Source organism: Dendrobates tinctorius, unplaced genomic scaffold, assembly GCF_039654945.1.
Source record: "Dendrobates tinctorius isolate UK_male_01 unplaced genomic scaffold, ASM3965494v1 ptg000040l, whole genome shotgun sequence".
NCBI classification, from domain to species: domain Eukaryota; kingdom Metazoa; phylum Chordata; class Amphibia; order Anura; family Dendrobatidae; genus Dendrobates; species Dendrobates tinctorius.
Window position 1 is genome coordinate 33,791,703 of NW_027361708.1, and position 20,816 is coordinate 33,812,518.

The 20,816-nt window shown below is 40.3% G+C and overlaps 1 protein-coding gene across 2 annotated transcripts in view; it reads left to right on the forward strand.

The window, feature by feature from the left end:
- The window catches only part of CDH23 (cadherin related 23), a 1,761,581-nt gene that overhangs the window by 161,044 nt on the left and 1,579,721 nt on the right, over positions 1-20,816 (forward strand). For both annotated transcript variants that reach the window (XM_073574902.1, XM_073574903.1), the window contains exon 2: positions 20,025-20,096. In XM_073574902.1, the coding sequence (XP_073431003.1) occupies positions 20,030-20,096 (67 nt within the window). In that variant the 5' untranslated portion in view covers positions 20,025-20,029. The remainder of the gene's footprint in view (positions 1-20,024; positions 20,097-20,816) is intronic.

Below are 20,816 nucleotides of genomic sequence, written 5' to 3' on the forward strand. Positions count from 1 at the left end.
CCGCCACGCCAAGGCAATCTCATATGGGGGGGTCCTACTCTATATTTGTATTTATTCACTGTGCCATTGCGGCCTCCTAAATGTTTTAAAAGCAAGACCATATCAAATACAATCCATACCTGAAGCATGACTGCATCACTCCCGTGCAGCCAGATGGAGCAGGTGCAGATGAAGGCTAACCAGGTCTGAACACAGACATCTCAGGTTTGACCTCCACACACTCCCTGTCCAGCAAACACAGATGAAGGGCAATGCAGGCTCAGACATGGATGCAAAAATAAATAAAGCCTGGGGCAGGGCGGGGCTGCCGTGAGTGTGCACAGCAGCCTAGATCAATCACAATAAACACAGAAAAGATGGCGAACATGACCCAGCGTGCACGGCAACAGTGGTGGTCAGCCACAAAACCAATTTGCAATAAAAAGAGAAAAAAGCCAGCACTGCCAGTGGTCAGAACGCATAACATGAGGTGCATATGCACATATCTTACTGCATTCAAAATGAGACATTTAGCAAAATATTGATCAATATATTGAGCCACCCCGCCACGCCAAGGCAATCTCATATGGGGGGTCCTACTCTATATTTGTATTTATTCACTGTGCCAGCAGTCAGTATCACACAGGATCGGATTAGATACACAGCTCAGCAGTCAGTATCACACAGGAGAGGGTTAGACACATGGCTCAGCAGTCAGTATCACACAGGATAGGATTAGATACACAGCTCAAGGATTAGATACACAGCTCAGCAGTCAGTATCACACAGGATAGGAATAGATACACGGCTCAGCAGACAGCATCACACAGGATAGGATTAGATACGCAGCTCAGCACACAGTATCACACAGAATAGTATTAGATACACGGCTCAGCAGACAGTATTACACAGCATAGGATTAGATACATGGCTCAACAGTCAGTATCACACAGGATAGGATTAGATGCACAGTTTTTATGTGCAATATAATCATTATAATTTGTTATAACTAACCACAGTTGGTTACTATGCCCAGGCAACGCCGGGCTCTTCAGCTAGTATATATATATATATATACAGAGATTCTTCTAATTGTTCTGCTATTATGGAATAAGTTTCATATTGACATCCATCCTACAAAATGACTTACTCGCTGATTTGGTTAATTGTGTAATTATAGGGACTGTAGCTCTTCTATAAATGCAGTTGTTCATGTTAGAAGTACATTAAAGTTTGTGACATATTAGTATGTATGTTACGTACAGATTTCAAGTATTTTCTAATTAGTGATGTGATCATTAAAAAAGCTAAACAATTATATTATTAATATTTAAGGAGAACATCCTAAAGGTAAAAATCTGCTGTTCAAATTATATGAGAAAACTACCTTTAAATATAGTGGTTAGAGGACATGACCCTGGCAATTTTTATATGTTTAGTGGACATTGACTACACTATTTCATTTTTTAAAATTATATAGTCAAAAATTAAAGTCATCAGAATGGCTAAATTAAATATACATTACATACATTATATGTTGGCATATATTTATGTTTTATAAAAAAAATGTATATTTATGTCAAATATATAAGTCCAGCTAATATATTTGCAATTTGTAATAATAATGTATTGTTTCGTAGAGAAATTTCAGCTATATTTCACAAATACTCCAATATAGCTAATTGGTGCAGAAATCCTTTATAGAATTTCCAACATCAAAAATGCACAAAATATTCATCGTGGGAGCTTAGGCTAACACTTCTATTTTTGAAAGCATTCTTACTTTACAGCATTTTTTACACACTTACCAAAAGGTTTTGCACAGTACTGTATACTATATAAATATATAAAAGGGATATATAAAGATGAGCCTATATTACATTCTGCGAAGCTCCATCCTGGGGTGGAAAGCAGCACATCTGAACAGCAGAAAATGATATTCAAGCCTGCCCCATTCTTTTAAACATGAAAATTGAGTCTAAAAAATTTTTTGGACTCTTTGTGTTGGACACCAAAATACCTGTAATATTAATTTCCTGTCTGCAGACTTTCTGTAAGGCCGGGGTCACCCGAGTATATATTCTGTCCTCCAATAGAGTCAGGTTGATTTTAATGACACTCCAATGAAACTCTGATCCAAGTATCAGCTTAGTATATTCTCTCAGACGAGAGAATTGTAGCACAGGTGACGGTGAGTAGAAGATGGAGAACACAATTTTTCCATCTTCTCCATTGTGTGAGTCCACAGAAATCAGACTGCACACAGTTTTCATAACTATGACCCAAAATGTTATATGTATTGAGGAAATCATCCAGCCCTTTTTTAAAAGCTTCTGCCATTACCACCTCCTGTGGTAGGGCATGCCATGGTCTGACTACTCTAACTGTAAAGAACCCATTCCTATTTAGATTGATACCATTCATTTTACCAAATAGTATTCTGGAAAATTGGAAATTAAGAAATAAATGCAATTCTAATGTGTTTAGGAAATGATTTTTACTGCGCAGATTGTGTTATTAAAAATGATCTGGCAAAATAGTTCTTATGATTACAGACATACCAAACATTCATTTTTTTTGTGGAACGAGACAACTTTATTATTGATTCCATTTTGGGAAGGATATCACATTTTGATAGGTTCTGACACAATTTTTTGCAGTTTTGTAGCAACTAGCAAACCCCAAAAAAACACAATTTAGGCATTTTGAGCTTATTTCTGTTTACAGTGTTTATAGATCAGGTTAATTGTCGATTTTGATGGATCCAACATTTCTGGATTTACCATATATGTGTATTTGTCATTTTTTTATTATCTTAATATTTAATAGGGGGAAATTATTTTGAGGGTGGAAAAAGAAATAAAGGAAGTAAACTAATATGATTCCATATGTGTGAAGACCCTGGTGATGTGGTTGTGTTCAATTAGCCAGTCACATTTAAACTCATGCGAAATAGCAGTTAGTGTATAGCTGCCATCATTTAAAGTGATTCTGATTAACTCCATATACAGTATACCTGTTCTTGTAGGCTATTCCTGACATTTTCTGAGTTGCATTTTACTGTAAAAGCCATGTTCTTTAAACAGCTTACAACACGGCAAAGGGATCTCATTGTCGAAAGTTATCAGTCAGGAGAAGGGTAAAAAAATGTTCAAAGGTATTACTAATGCCATGGAACACTATGAGGATGTCATCAAGGGGTCTTTTAAGTTTGCACAACAGTGGCATTACCTAGTACAGAATATCTCTCAAAATTGGATGAAACAACAAGGAGTATAGGGGCCCAGGAGGCTGCCAAGATGCCAATGGCAACATTTAAGAAGTTTCAGGGATTTCTGGCAAGTAATGGTTGTGTACTGCATGTGACAACAATCTACTGTATTCTTTCTATATCTGGCCTGTAATGGCAAGACAGAAGCTTTTTCTTACAAATAAAAACATCCAAGCCAGCTATATTTTGACAACACCTACAGGAGTCTGCCAAAAGCATTTGGAAAAACGGTTTATTATCTTATGGGACCAAGGTTGAACTTATTGTCCATAATACCAAAAGGTATGTTTTGTGTAAAGCCAATGCTGCGCATCACCAAAAGAACACCATACCCAGAGTTAAGTGTGATGGAGGCAGCATTATGCTTTGGGGATGTTTTCTGGCAGCTTTAACTGGGCCTTTAGTTAAGTTGGAGGAAATTATGAATGGTTCCAAATATCAGACAATTTTGCAATAAAACTTTCAGGCCTTTGCTAAAAAGCTGAAAATAAAGAGGAATTTGACCTTTCAGTAGGATGATTAAGCATACCTCCATATCAGCAAACAATGGATTCTCCAGAAAAAGGTCAAAGTTTTGAAATAGCCCAGCCAGAGCACAGACATGAATCCAACTGATCATCTGTGGGTGGATCTGAAGAGGGCTCTATACAAAGGCAATGCCCTCACAATATGAAAGTTTTGAAGTGCTCATGCAAGGAAAAGTGGGCTAAGATTGACAATCCTTGATGTGCCGTGCTAATAATCTCCTACCAAAAAAGAAAACGCTGTTATAAATTCAAAGGCTACTTCAAAAAGGTATTAGTTAAGTGGCATGCATATTTATGCAATCACGTTATTTTAGTTCTTTATTTTTCTATTTCGACTCGAAAAGTCAAAAAGTTTTCAGTTTATTTTTATATTGAATTGTACAAAATATAGGTGATATTAAAGTTGAAAAAAGTTCTGAAATTACTCTTCTTGGTATGAGCTTTTCTGCATGAAAAAAACTTGGCCCTTAATGCTGTGTGCACACAATGATTATTTGCAGCTTTTTTCTGCAGCCAAAACCTAATCTCTTAGCATTAAAAAAGCAGCAGACAAAAATCAGGTTTTGCTGGCTTTTTTGCTGCTTTTCTTTTTGCGTTTTTTTTTTGTTGCGCTTTTCAGGATTCCAGAGGTGCCTGATTCATTAAGACCTTGTTCAAATGTTCAGTATTTGGCCAGTATTTTACCTCAGTATTTGTAAACCAAAATCAGGAATGGAACAGGTAAAGTATAAGAGGTAAAGTATAAGAGGTAAAGTATAAGGCTACGGCCACACTATCAGTATTTGTTCAGCATTTTTTCTCAGCATATGTAAGCCAAAACCAGGTGAGGAACAATCAGAGGACAAGGTATAATAGAAACAAGTGCATCAATTCTGCATGTTTTGCAGGATACTCCGGTCACATGGGAGTGCACAGGACACAGATGAAGGGATTAAAAGTTTCTTTGTTTATTGTAATCCCCAACGCGTTTTGACGGAACAGCTCCGTCTTCATCAGGTACTGATACTGCCACCTGATGAAGATGTTCCGTCAAAAAGCGTTGGGGATTTCAATAAACAAAGAAACTTTTAATCTCTTCATCTGTTTCCTGTGCGCTCCCATGTGACCGGAGTGTGCTACAATTCATTGTTTATTCCTCTCCTGAGGCACCCGGCAGGAGCTGCATCGGACCTCTCTCAACCAACATCCCCCCTGACCGTCAGCTTGGCTGGTTAGCCTGTCTTCTCTGTACCAATTCTGCATGTTTGACCCACTCCGGGTTTTGGTTTACAAATACTGATGTGAAATACTGACTAAATACTAATAGTGTGACCGTAGTCTAATAGAAATTTCTGCATTTCTCATCCACTCCTGGATTTGGCTTACAAATACTGATGTAAAATACTGACCTTATACTCAATGTGTGACTGTGGTCCCAGAGGCTCAATCAAGAATCAAGTGCACCTTAAAAACCTAAAACTTAGAAGTAGAGTAAGCCTTCTTGGCCTAACCACAACTCATACTCCAGAGACTAGAGATGCTTAAGGTATACCACAACTCATCAAAATGTAGGTAATTGGATGTTGCCATGCCCAATCTTAGTCTATTTTGGTCAACACAGGCCTAAAAATACCTAATGCTGCAAAAGTTTTGTGCAACCTTCCATTGCGCAAATAACTTGTGACTTTTCAAAGTTTTTTGTGGCAGATTTCTGAAGTAAACACTTTGATGAGTTGGGGCCATAGTTTTTTACATGCATGCTGAAAGCACTAGTGTTTGATCTTATCTTTTTATCAATTAGTATTGTCACATACTTTAGTTTTAGGTAAAAAAAATGTATTAAGAAATTTGATCTAATTTTATGGTCTAAATCTCAGAGGAATGGTTTTGTCACTGTGTTTTGAAAAGAGTATGGTGAATTTAGGTCCAAATATTGGTAATGATGTACTGGTATAATTTACATCATTTTTATATTTTTTTTTTCCCTTAGAACCATAGTAAAGAACCAGTTGAGGCATGCTGTGTCATTACTTTGCTGATAATTGAGTTAAGAATGTAACCGGTGTTTTCTCACTTCCTATTGTACACTCTGTCATTGGTTCTTCTGTGGATGAGTAAAAGTAGTCTCTTGAGGGTAGTTTACAGGTCAGATCTTACACATTTATATCTTAAAAGTGTTCCACAGTGGAACAAACCTCAAACCTAAATCAGTGCAGGTCACAAGGACGTAATTAGATTGTATTCCCCTGGTAGCCCCTAAGTCTTTTCTTGTACAGTGTACTGGATGGCAAGTTGTCTAAGCATCAACCTGGCATACTTTTTTGTTTTCATTTTAGAGAATTACTAACTCTGTGCTGTATTATCAGTACAAATAGCAAAATTATATATGGTAATTTGGTCATTTCTATAAACAAATAACACAGTATGTGTATGTGCAAATTTTTCATTATTCTCTATGATCTAAATATGTGCTTGTGCTGCCTAATTTTTGCACACACATCTCAAAGGAGATCTGACATTTCATTAGCCAAGTACAGTAAATTCACAGACTAGCCCATCAGAATAGAATAGATAGAATAGAAATATTGTCATGTCCGTTGATTTGTGGATCATACAGACAGTATTGTATTATCATTTTGTTGTTATATTCTGCTGTTTCATTGCTATGCAATAAGGTTTGCCCTCTTTAGAATTTTGTCACTCCTCTCTCCCTATCTCTCTGATGTAGCTCTGATGTCATTAAGCCCTCTTTTCTTCCTCATTCACTGTCCATCAGCCATCAGCTGATGTGTTTGCACTGCAGCCCTGTTCCTGAAAAGCCTTTTTTACATACTATTTGTGTGCATATCTTAAAGAATTCAGCTGGAAATAAACCTTCATACATGTCTCTTACAGTCGAGTTCAAGCTATATGATGATATATTTACGGGTAATGGTTTTATAATAAGGCAGCCTAGAAATTGTGCCCTGCACTTGCAGCCTAGCTATGGAGTCAGAATAGTAAAAAAGACTTTTGACAGATACACCATACTTTTTTGCATTCCTAGATCAAAACGCCACAGACAATATGAATAACACTACTCAGCCAGCAATTCCTTCCCAAATCAGAGGAAACTGACATGTTTGACTTTACAAGGTACATAGTGTAAGGTAGCGCTGTCATTCGGGTAGGGGATACTCGCTTGGCAGCCAATAAATCACATCCGGCACAGGTTTTCCATAAAACATCATCAGTCCATGCGGTTTATTTAAGCATCATAAACCATCAAAGCAGTAGAAAACAGCATACCGTCCATGACAGAGCTTCCCTCTGTTATCCCTGTGGTCACACAGGTTATGCCATACACAGGCTCTCTTAGCCTCACAGTTATATCCCCTCTCAGGGTTTACCTCATGGCCGCTTCACCACGCTGCAGACGTCCATTCCCTCCAGGGAACTATCAGGCACGTGCAGCCATTAAACACAGCGTTCACTTGCTGTCAGGAAGACAGCCCCATCTCTCTCAAACGGGACCTTCCAAAACGGACCAACTGGATCCCTGCATTCGCTGCATGTGACCTACACTGGCTACCTTATATGGTCCGTAGCCACGCCCACCGGGTCACATGGCTATGACCTCATCACAGGTCCTTCAGCCACTCATACACACTTTACAATAGCGTTCTTAAAAACACCCCCTGGGTGGGTTTGTAGGTAACTGGTACCACCCGTCACACCAGCTACCTGGAGACTTCTCCCTGACACATTGGAACGAAAGATCAGCTCTGCTGATCAGCACATAAGCAAGCCTCCATCCCAAGGCCACCCACCTTGAGATACATAGCCATCCTTTAGCACCCTGCTCCTGTTACCACCCTGCTCCTGTTATCCATTTGTCCTGGGACACCCACACAGTGCCCCCTAGCGGACACAGAGGTCACTACACCACAATAGTTTGCTGTGAACTTACTAAGACAGGTCTCACGAGTAGAGATGAGCGAATACTTCAATGTTCGGTTCTGATTACGATCTCTGAATTTGCAATATTCGCCAATTAATTTGTTGAATATTCACCAAACATAACCAAACACCATTCATCTCAATGGTAAGCATAAACAAACGCATGCACAACACCTTATAATGGCCCCAAACGCTGCCAAAACACATCAAATGAGTGACAGACACCAGGAAAGTGGCCTTAATTCATCCACAGTACTAATTGCAACATGCTACTGCAGCAATCAGCCAGACATGAGGTATATGGGTCTGTGACAGCATTTACAGCTTTCAGTTGAATGTCACAGTAAGACGAGGTGGGTGAGAGATCAATGTAGGCCTCCTGTGCTGGGAGCCCTGACACCACATGCAACAGCTCAACCTGCTTTCATACTCAGCCACACTCAGGTTGCACAAATATCATATAAATTTCGTAGACTAGTATTGTCAGAAAAATCTAAGGGTAGTAACACGAGTAGTTTGCTCCAAGAAAATGGAGGCTGTCACGATCCATTCTTGGATCTGTGGCAGAGTCTGGATTCTCTTTTATAAACCTTTTTCCTTTCAGACCCTCGGGGGTTAATATGAGTTTTGCCCCCGGTGACCGCTGGTGTTACTACAACTGTAGTTGGTCGGCTGCTGGGTTTTTCCCCCCTCCGGTGGCAGCTGGTGTTACTACAGTTTTAATTAGTCAGCAGGTGGTGAACCCCCTCCTTCCTATAAAAGGTCATCAGCTGCTGCAGCTCCCTGTTGGTAATACTGGTCATTCACTAATCAACCTTTCTGAAGAGAGGAGCTATCTGGAGCAGTGCTGTTGCAGCTTATCTGGAGCCTTTGTGTTTCTGCTGGAAGCTGTGTCCGGGTGCCTTACTCTGCGGTCCTGTGCATGACTGCAGAGCAAGCTAAGTGTTGCTTGTTTTACCCTGTCTGTTGTTTTCCCTGGTGTTTTACTAGTACAGCGGTGAGGACCAGTGTCCGCACTTGCCGGTTCCATAGTAAGGGATAGGTGCAGGGCAAGTGAGGGACCTGTACAGGGAACGTGAGGAGAGTTCAGGGCTCTTCCTTAGGAGAGTGCAGGAGGTGTCCACTTTCCCGTTCTCTATTATAGGGCCCACCGTTGTAATTGTTTCCCCAGTGTCCCCTTGTCTGTCTTGTGGTTTCGTGACCGACCGATCGTCGCGTCGTGTCGCGCACAGCCAGACATATCGTGAGAGAGGCCGGACGATCTTGGAGGCCTACTGCTACAGGCAACACATTTACAAAAAATAGTGTCAGACACCAACAAAGTGCCACAATTGCAATGAAGTAGAAGTAGTACAGTGGGGACTGACATCTCTTCCACTACAGCCAACCTAACAGATGGAGACTGTAACGGGCATGATGGTGGAATCACTGTTCTGCATCCCTCTGAAAGCCTGGAAGTGGTATAACTAGGTGGCCTACTAAATCCCTACTTGGACAAGTGGCAGCAGGTAAAAACTGTGAACAAAGGAGGTACAAAGAGGTGGCACCAGCTGCTACTCCATGGCTGCCCTACAGAAGGTGGCAGCTGACCCCCTACAGCAGGTAAGCTGCTACAGCCCAAAGGAGGGATGAAAAATGCAGGCAGGCACTAGGAACAGAAAAGCACTGGCAGGTGCGGGCTGGATCGGGCGTTAGACAGATGGACACTGGCAGGTGCGATCTGGACAAGCTGATAGACAGAAGAACACAGACAGGTATGAGCAGATGGGCAGAGACAGGTAAGAGCAGATGGGTACAGTATAGACAAGCAGAAAGGCGGACCATCTATAGGTTGGGAATACCTTAGGTTGATGTGGGTGGTCCCTTTAAGAGGAAGGGAGCACATGTGCGCCCTCTAAGCATAGTTCGCAGTCCTACAACTAGTCCTTGGTGGACACCGACACTTAGGGGTGAGATGAAGAGGTGGTGAGTGAGTGGCAGACACTGAATGTCTTGTCTGTTAGGTACAAGGAGATCCAACAAAGGGCCAAATCTGTAATGTCAACAGATCAGAAAGTTTATAGTAAAAGGGAATGGTCCACTGTGTCAAAGACAGATGCCAGATCCAGTAGAAGGAGGAGGACAAACTCACGTCGCTTTCATTTGGCACTTAGTAGGTCATTGATGACTTTAGTGAGGGAATGGTGTGGTCTGAAGTCAGATTGTAAGCGGTCAAAGAGGGAGCAAGAGGAGAGGTGGGAGGACAGTTCAAAATGGACATGCTCCAGTAGTTTGGAGGCATACGGGAGAAATGATATCGGACGATAGGTAGACACAGAGGATGGGTCAACAGTGGGCTTTTTGAGGATGGGTGAGATCGAGGTATGTTTCAATTAGGATGGAAGACACCAGTTGTTAGTGACAGGTTGAAGAGGTGGGTTAGGCTTGTGATGAAGACTGTGGTAAAGTTTGGAATGAAGTGGGACGTTATTGTGTCAAGTTCGCAGGTGGCAGGGCAAAGTATTCAGCTGAGTTGAGAGGAGAGGGAACTGGTGGATGCAGGAAAGAATTGAAAGTACTGAATAGCTGTTTAGGGTTGTGAGACAGGTATGATATGAGGGATGAAAAGTCAGTTTATTTTTCTGCAGCCAGTATTTGCGCAGCACTTTTACAACTTCTGCTACTAGATGGGCCACTCCATTCCCTTTCTTTGGCATCCATATGACAGTACACTTTGTAGATGAGGGCCAGAAAGAACATGTGATCCAGTAGATGGCAAGCGCTGCATCAATTTGCTCTGCTCCTCTTCCTCCGCCTTAACATCACACACAGTACAGTCCTCAGTGGTGGCACCCCAATTACCCTTTTTTTCCCCCACATCACAACTCACCAAGTGCCCAACTGACTGTTTGGAACCACAGTGGCTGAGTCTGCAGATCTCTTCACACATTATATGCCATGGGCATAGGAAGTGTACTCTAAAGATTCACAAAGTCAACAGGAGGAAATCATCTGCACCAACGGCCAACATTTTTTTTAGCACTTTGATCCATGGCAGGACGAAGTTTTGTCCAAGCATAAACCTGTGCTGTCAAGGCAGGAAGAGGAGTAGAGTGACTCTTAGAGCGTGGAGTGGGAGAACAGAGAGGATGATGAGGTAGTAGATCACACTTGGTGTAAACCCAGAGGCATGCAGCTGAGTAGCTAAGCAGAGGAAGAGGAAGACGAGGAGGATACATAGACAGAGTTATGAAACCACAAATACCAATGCATCCTGAGGCCCAACTCTGGCAGTGGTCAGCAGCATTAGTGGTTTTGCAGTTGACAGCTTGGGTGTTTTTCTCAGACCAACAAAAATCTAAAAAATCATGTTATCTGTCAACTTTTTAAAAACAACCTAGTAGATTAAAAAAAATAATTTTAGTACTACATGCTTGACCTGGCACATGCACGATCAACATGTGTTGGGAATGTCACTGTGCTTAAATGCAGACTAGTGTGACTCACCAACCACCGTCCACCCCATCAACCGCATCTTCTGATTCTTTCTCCTCCCTCACCATGGCAACTGTTGACACACAGGTATCTGGCCGAAGAACCTCCAATTGTTTACCCCCTACAGATGGGGCAACTGAGAGACTGTCAGCTGACATGGAATTGGACATGGCTGACGTTTTTGACTGATCTTACATACCAAGCACACCCCGACTTTCTCAATCCACCATGACATCTTCACCTGCACCTTTCTCACAGTCCAGCAGCTTGTCATGATCACCCTACTCCACCCTGTGTCAGCAGAGCAGCGAATGCTTGTTTGAGCCATTGTGCTCATGTAAAAGATTCTTTCATCCTACACATGGTAAAGCTAAGAGCTTAAACTTCACTGTCTTCAATCTACTAATAATCGTAACCTTTATTTATATATTGCAAACATATTCCACATAGATTTACAAGTCAGCAGTTCATATAAAACAGTCAACCATCTTGAGGAAATGGGGGGTAGATAAAGGCTGCATTAGGCTTTTGGGTACGGTTGAGTTTGATGGCGAATTATGTCCAGAGACGTAGAGAATAAGCTATATATATATATATAAAAAGTACTTTGATTAGGGAGCACCTAAAAATGTGTAAGTTGTGGTTATACTCCTAATTTCATGGGGGACAAATGTTAAGAGGTGAGTCATCTAGGTAGGAGATTGAACTGAACCCGACAAAGTCCAGTTCAGGGGTGTTACCGTATATATGTGTCTCAGAGTTTGAAAGTTGAGAGGCCATGAGAGATAGAAGCTGGGATGCATTTTGGGAGGTGGAGTTGTTGAAGTCTCCCAGGATAAGGGTTGTCAATTCTGAGGCCATGAAGTGTGGTCGCAACACATAAAAGTGATCAAGGAAGTGCGTGGGGGAGCCTGGGGGCTGCTATATGACTGCTACTCTGAGGGACGGGATGGAACACCCTAATGGTGTGAACTTCAAAAAAATAATGGCATCCAATCGGCCTGCATTTATTTATTGGGTTAAAAACAGGATTGTTGTTGACAGCGAGGACTGCAGGGTGGTCGTGGAGTTAGCAATGATTGTACGACGGGATATACGCATATTCCATGTGTTGTAATCTGGACGTGGATAAGCCATACACTCACTATAACTTTTCAGAGAGCTAATTACTGTAAACTGAATGCGTCTTCCTCAGAAGATTTGTCGCCTAATCGTGTCATTGCCTGGAGGACAGGGGCCAGCTGAGAGCTATTCGCTACACAGATCAAAGCTCTCGTTTCTGTACGACTCATGGCCTGTGATCTCCATGATTATTTCATGACCACTCCAATCTGTGAGATGTCCCCTACTGTATTACGTTAGTAGCAGAAGAATTTTTTGGGGGTCTGTCGATAAGGCCTGTATAACACTGACTAGATGATACAAGCAATTTAAAAGTGAGATGTCCCCTACTGTATGACGTTAGTAAACAATGAATTTTTGGGGGGCCTGTCGATGAGACCTGTATCTAGATGCTCCAAACAATTTCAAAGTGAAATGTCCCCTACTGTATGATGTTAGTAACAGAAGAATTTTTGGGGGGCTTGTCGATGAGGCCTGTATAACATTGACTAGATGATACAAACAATTTCAAAGTGAGATGTCCCCTACTGTATTACGTTAGTAAACAAAAAATTTTGGGGGGGCCTGTCAATGAGGCCTAAATAACATTGACTAGATGCTGCAAACAATGCCTAAGTTACAAGTCCCCTACTGTATTATGTTAATAATAGAAGAATTTATTTTAGGCCTGTTGATGAGCCTGTATAACATTGACTAGATGCTCCAAACAATTTCAAAGGGACATGTCCCCTTCTGTATTACATCATTATTAACAACATAAGTTTTTTTTGGCCTATGAATAAGGCCTGTGTAACATTGACTAGATGCTACAAACAATTTCAAATTGACATGTCCCCTACTGTATGATGTTAGAAACAGAAGAATTTTTTGAGGGCCTGTCGTTGAGGCCTGTATAACATTGACTAGATGCTGCAAACAATTTCAAAGTGAGATGTCCCCTACTGTATGATGTTAGTAACAGAAGAATTTTTTGGAGGGCCTGTCGATGAGGCCTGTATAACATTGACTAGATGCTTAAAACAATTTCAAACCGAGATCTCCCCTTCTGTATTCGGTTAGTAACATAAAATACATTTTTTTAGTGTGGATGAGGCCTGTATTATGTAGAAGATTGTCCGTGGCATTGATACGCCCTCTCTCCTACCGTTGCTGCTAGTAAGGTGCAGGTTTACTGGAGAAATATGGTCACCGTGTCGTTACATGAACTGAACAGGAAAAGGGCCATGATGACGCCGGGAATGGGAATGTACAACAGGATGAATAACAGGGTTGCTATGGGAAGTACGAGTTCCAGGACCCAACATACAACGATTAATTATTTACCCAACACCAATTACCAGAGAGTGTTTGCTCATCAAGAAGATAGGTGTAACAGATGCGTGTCTCAAGCTAGGTATAAAAGATGCCCGTGATAAATTGGATGCCAGAGATGCAAAATATCTAGAAGATAGGCTCAAAACAATTTCAAACTCAGATCTCGGCTGCTGTATCACGTTTGTAAAAAAAGAAATAATACTCTTAATGTGCAACAGCTCTGCACACAGCACAATTTCAACGCCACTAAATGAAAATGTTGGATATAACGGGCTGTATCACATTTATCAACAGAAAAAAATAAATATTTCAATATGCTTGAGGTCTGCAGACAGCTTCATATCACTGCCACAAAATGACAACATGGGATACAGTGGGCTGTATCACATTCAGCAACAGAAAAAATTGTAATTTTTTTAATGTGTCTTAGGTCTGCAGATAGGTTCATATCACCACCACAAAATAACATGGGATACAGGATGCTATTTCACATTTAGCAACAGAAAAAAATTATAGTTTTTTTATGTGCCTTAGGGCTACAGACAGTTTCATATCACCACAGCACTAAATGACAATGTGGGATACAGCAGGCTGTTTCACATTTAGCAACAGAAATAATAATTTTTTTAATGTGTGTTAGGTCTGCAGACAGTTTCATATCTGCCACAACAAGCCAATGTTAGATATGGCGGACTGTATCACATTCAGCAACAGAAAAAATTATAATTTTTTTAATGTGCCTTAGGTCTGCAGACAGGTTCATATCACCGCCACAACATGACAATGTGCGATACGGCAGGCTGTATCACATTCAGCAACAGAAAATATTATTTTTTTTAATGAATGTTAGGTTTGCAGACAGTTTCATATCACCACAGCACTATATTACAAGTTGGGATACAACAGGCTGTTCACATTTAGGTAGTGAAAAATATTATTAAGGCTGGTTTCACACTTGTGCTTTTTTGCGCTGCGTCTTTGCGCATACACGCGCAGGCGTTTTTTTTCCTATATTTTACATGGGTGCGCATTGTCATGCGTTTGTACGCGTTTGTATGCGCATTCGTTTTTTTATAGTGTGCGCCCAGGCGCACAAAATACAACCTGTTGCATTTTTGGTACATCCGACCTGTCTCAAAAAAACGCATGCGCACGCAATGCGCACAGAATTCACCCAAAAACACATTAAGGTCTATGGGAGTGCTGATGTGCGCATGGTCATGTGCACATCTGCATTTAAAAACGCATGCGTTTTTTTTGTAAAAACCATGCGCAAAAAACAAGAAAACGCATTAAAAATGCATGATGCATTTTTTATGCACGTTTGCACTGCGCACGCAATGCAGCGTAAAAAACGCAAGTGTGAAAGTAGCCTTAGAATGCTATACTCATGCATGCACATTTGTAGGACGTGCCCTGCTGGCTTTGTCTGTGGACCTCAGTAATGGTGAAAAAAATGCTGTAAGGTAAATTTACCAGCCACACTGGACACTAGCTACCTACACTATCTGACTGATATACAACCACCTAGCTAATCAGCTAAAATATGGGATGCAGCAGACTTTTTCACATTTAGCTATTGAAAAAATATTATTTAGAATGCTATACTCGTGCTTGGAGCACAATAGAAGCAGTGCACAACACATTTGTAGGACATGTGCCCTGCCGATTTTGTCTGTGGACCTCAGTAATGGTCAAAGAAAAAAGTGCTAGAAGGTAAATTTAACAGCCACACAGGACACTAGCTTAGCTAGCTACACTATCTGACTGATATACAACCGCTTAACTAACTAGCTAAAATCTTGCTGCTAACAGTGCCAGCATCAGGACCAGCCTCTCTGCACTGTTACAGTGTCAAAATGGCGCTAAAACAAGATGTCCACTCGTCAGGACATTGTGGGTGATTCCTGTGCTCTGATTGGCTAGCCGCAAAGTGCACACATAAAAATGACTGTTTACAAGAATGCCACGCCTCTAACCTCTGCAAACCCTCTCCCCCATCAAAAATGTGCCAAACGCTCATGATAAGCCACCGTTATCGTTGTTAAAGTGCTCAAAAATACTTTTATGGCAACGCAAATATTTTCCCGCACTTTTTACCGAATGTTACAGATTTTTTCTGATTTTATAAAATTTTGCTCCTTTTTCCTATTACAAACAGGAATGTGCCATATTTGTGCCAACTTTATGTTTGGCGATCATTTTCCGAACAGATTCTCTCATCACTACTCACAAGATTCGATGATCAACCTGAAAACTGCAGAAGTTGGAAATGTGCCTCTAGAACCGTAATTACTGACCTTGGCATCACTGCTGCTGAAGAGCTAGATCTGCTGGTCAGGTGGCCACCACAGCAATTACTAGCCATCAGCGTGGTGCAGTCTCTATGCATTTGCAAAAGTATAGTATGCAATCACTGGCGCTGGGTCTTATTACCATGTCAATCGCCAGTGCTGAGACACATTGCCACGGTAATCGTCGGCGATTGGCGGGACTTCTGGGTATGCGGAATAATAAGCACTCCCCAAAAACTAGATTGGCATTATATCTAAATAAAAAATATTGTGATACTGACCAGTTGGGAAAATGGATAGAAAGGAAGACAGGCAGGGATATGGTGGTTTTCATATTACCTGTATAAGTATGGGACAATGCTTTATTAGGGAAAACAATCATTACCCCATAAAAATTATTCACAGCCTCATGTGTCCTGACATTAGCATGATCCGGATGTGAGGTCAGACTCCAAAGGTAGAAACCTTGTCTCTATAAATAGGCATTAAATGAGTGCTCCAGGCAAGTATTTCATCCATGTGCTGCAGAGCAATCTGTCAGCATTCTGCCACATAAACGGGATGTGATATAATTGTAGCACCCCCTAATTGTCCTTTTCTGAAACTTAGGAGGACTCCTTAAATCCAGGACTCTTCATAGTCTATTCCCTTATATACATTCATCTCCCCTGAGGAGTCCCCCACTGCATGGTGATGAAATGCGTAGGCAGGGCTCCTACAATGACATTTTTAGAGGGATAGGTCACACTTGGGCTCTGTCCTAGTCAGGACGGGAGATATTGCATTGGGCAAGACAGGGAATATAGTTTTACCTGTCTGACTTTATTTCTCTTTTCTCCCTCTTACATGATGTTTTTGCTGATTGAAAACTTCTAATGTTAAGATCCGACCATTATTTAATTGAGCACTGGTTCACTTTATTACTTTCATGCCTGTATATGTCATTGTGAGGTATCAGTAATAAATTATCTTAGACTTAAGCAAAGGTGAAAAACTGTGCAATATTAAAATATAACTTTTAATTCTATATCTCTAAAATACCATTCTATAAACATAAAACACCCTAGGGACTTATTGTGCAAACAAAGCAAATAGATATGAAAGTTGTTATGCCTGGGACGCTATACCAGAGAGCGGTGAAGTGAAGAAAACAGGAGAGCACTGCAAGCGGAGACCTGTAGTAGAGCAGAGCAGACACCGCAAGGTGGCAGTGGAGAGGTCAAACATGTCGAGTTGATAGCAGCCAGAAACACGGTACCAGAGGAGAGGACAGGTAACAGAGTCAGAAGCAAGCTAAAGGGTCAGAAGCCGGTCGGGAGCACGGTGTCCAAGGGGTGATACGAGAACACAGTCAGAAACACCCCAAAAGGTCAGAGCCAGACAGGACAGGACAACATAGAAACGGAAACCGGAAGGGCAGGTCAGATATCAAGCTGGGTTCAAGCACAAGGAGAAACACTCAGACAGGTCTAGGGGAATGGGCAAATGCAAATGCCGGGAGTCAGGGAGCAAAGGACACACACTGGGTATGCTAGGTTAGCTTCTCTAGCCGAGGACCAGAACTATCAATGACAAGGATTATCGGTGGCAGCGCAGAGAAATAGCCACCCACAAAACAAAAAGAGGCAGAGGTTAACCCCCACATGACCAGGAAGGGGAAAGCAAAGCAGAACGCAAACCCCAACCTGGATCATGACATGACTGACAGGAATACCTGAAGTGTGATCAATGTACTATGCCCCACTAAATATCACCTAGTCTAAAATATGGCGGCCAATAGCACAGTAGGTATATCTATATCAGGTTAGCAGATCCAGTCATAGCTATTGATGCTACATGCTATTCAGCATGCAGCATGCAGAAATAAATGTGTGGAGCAACACAAGACATTATATTTGGTAGAGTTCCACAAATTAATAAAAAAGGAACGATCTCCACCAATGTTGTCTAGTATAGTCTGGTGCTCCCTATCATCATGGCATTGAAGGTCCATTTAGGTTAACATTCTGTCCATGTCCAAATCTGTTCCTGTTGGTTAAATACATACAATCTGTAGATGCTATGAATCTGCACAAAATAATAAGTCTCCCCTGAATAATCTATCTAGAGGAAACACATCGGGATAAACAGATTCAGACATACAGTATATATACTTACTTTGCTAATTGCCGCCATATTTTAGACTAGGTGATGCCTAGTGGGGCATAGTACATTGATCACATTTCAGGTATTCCTGTCAGTCATATCTATTTGCTTTTTTTGCACAATATGTCCCTAGAGTGTTTTAGGTTTATAGAATGGTATTTTAGAGATATAGAATTAAAAGTTATATTTTAAAATTGCGCAATTTTGCACCTTTGCTTAAGTCCAAGGTATTGGCTACCCATATTTTAATCTGGAATATTAAGCATTATATTTTATCTATAACTCATCCTGCTTACCACTACTTAGTGGTTTTTGCTTCTCTGACCCCCTTTTTACTAACTGAGTAATCAAAAATAAAAAAAACACAGAAGAAATAGTTTATTTTTAAAAACACTCCCCCACACCTTATTCACATATTTAATAAAAGAAAACAAAACAAACTATGAAGATCCAATGTAATGAGAACCTGAAAGACATGAAAAGAAAGTTAATGAAATAAAAACAAGAAACATTCCCTCATTCACCAATTTATTATGAAAAAAAATCCCCGCAGCTCTGATGCAGTCCATTGGGGTTCCCATGATGCTCAGCATACGGCAACCTATGGAACATCGTCCTGAGAATGACACTTCATAGGTCACTGCCAGTCATATCTCAAGCTCGATGATGTCAGTAACTCAGTAGCATCATTGCTGGTGAGACATGACCGGGAGGGACCTATGGTTGCAGTACTTGATCAGAGCTGCCAACTCCCTCGATACCACGTGGCTCTGAAAAGTGGTGACATCAGCAATTTCACCGCGTTAACCTGTGTATGCCGATGGTCACAGAATGCATCTTTTCAATTGTATTGACATCTTGCAATACAGTTCTCTGTTGTTTTGGATCGTCCACGGAGCTCAACTGCATCAGGTATAGGAGTTTAAATTGGGGAATTCCCGTTATTGCACCATTTCGATAACTGAAACTTTGGGGTAAAATACTGTAGATCTTTAAGACTCAAATGTGATTTTTTTTCGTTTTTGCATGGAGTCCGTTTACGACTGTAAATGCTAGATTTTCCATAAAATATCTCAATCGTTTTTGAGAACAATACTGTGAGAATGTGTCTGCTAAACATAGCAGGAAACCATGTGGTCATATTTTTCTGAAATTACGGTAGACGGATTTTTGTTTATTATCAATCATCTGAGACGGGAGCTGTAGAATGAACATATCAAGATACTGTATGCCCAGATTAGTTACAATATTGTGAGCTCACCATGTGTTGTGTATGTGAATATCAAGTTTACGTTTCCAGTGAATTCTCTATGAAGGTTCATGTTACCTGTTACCTAAGACTGTTATTGTTTTTCTCAGTGTGAACTAATTGGAAATAAATAATTCTCCATCACTCATATGTGAGGTATATGTTATGCTAGATCATGCTAGTAAAAACGGCTTGTCGATTGTATCTTAGAAATAAAAAATTATTTTTGACCTGAAATAAGAACACGGTGGACATTTCTTACAATATGGCAATACAGTTTATAGTATTTGTCATCAGAACACAAGGTTACTTGGTTATTCCTCTCTCATGGTTCTGAACATACATTTCAGACTGTTATAATATCTATGTTAAAATATTTTTCTGGTGAAAAATCCATCATAATTTCTGAACACCTTTATGTTTATGTCTCTAGAGTTATGTTAATTAGCATTATTCTAAGATAGCACGATTACAAGTATGGTAATATGGATTTTCTATTTATGATACTTGGATTAGATTGTTCCTTCTTGTTCTTGTAATGTGCCAATCCTCTCCTGGCAAGTGCAAATTACATAAGTGTAGGTCTATATTTTTTCTTTGAAAAATTGCCTTAACTTGAAAAGATCAAAAAAGTTTAAATGTGTTTCCCCGAATAAACCTTCGGTATTGCACAGTAAAGTGGCTTCGATTACCACGGTTTGTTAACCAATTTTCTTTTTTTTTGTATACAGGAATAATGAAGGGACACCTGATTTTCCGAGATCCTCTCTTCTTTATTTTTCTCTTTCAGTCTTTCTCTGTGGGTGAGTAGCTTTTCAAATATGATTTAAACATGTCTCACAGTCTAATATATTACTGGAAGTATATCCTTTTCAGATTTTTCTTATGGTATACGGACTTAAATTAGGTTTAATATTTTCAAATTCCTCCTAAAACATGTTTTAATTCACAATCTGAAATGTATGGTCATGTATGTCAATGATAGGCTTCTGTGTGGCCACATTGTGTATAGCTATTTTTCCTTGCTGTATAGTTTCTATATGTTATTTCCCACTCCAGATTGTTTTTTATTTCCAGTTTTGTTTTTTAATTCTTACTTTTCCAAGAGCCATATGTAAATATACACCTATAAATATATAGATATGTGAAAACACACAGTGACAGCTCTGTGCCAGCAGCAGTCACTGACAGCTGACTGGCATGCGGGGACCGAATACTCTGATCGTGTGAATGACTAGGCAAAATGCAATAGCCATATAGTGTCATGTGTGGATCACACAGCTATAAAGTGTGCTAGTGCATATTATATATAAATTGCTTTTGTTAGAAAGTCAATAAACTAGACATAAAAACACAGTATCCTTAATTAGACATATATTTGAATGAGTATAAGTGCATGTGAAGCTTCTTCATCACATTCAATATATTTGTAATTTATTATTAGTTTTAGTAAATTAGTTATTTAGTATTGGTGTCCTGCTATGTAAATCTGGCTGAAGAGATGGATTAAGAAAGGTTTAGTT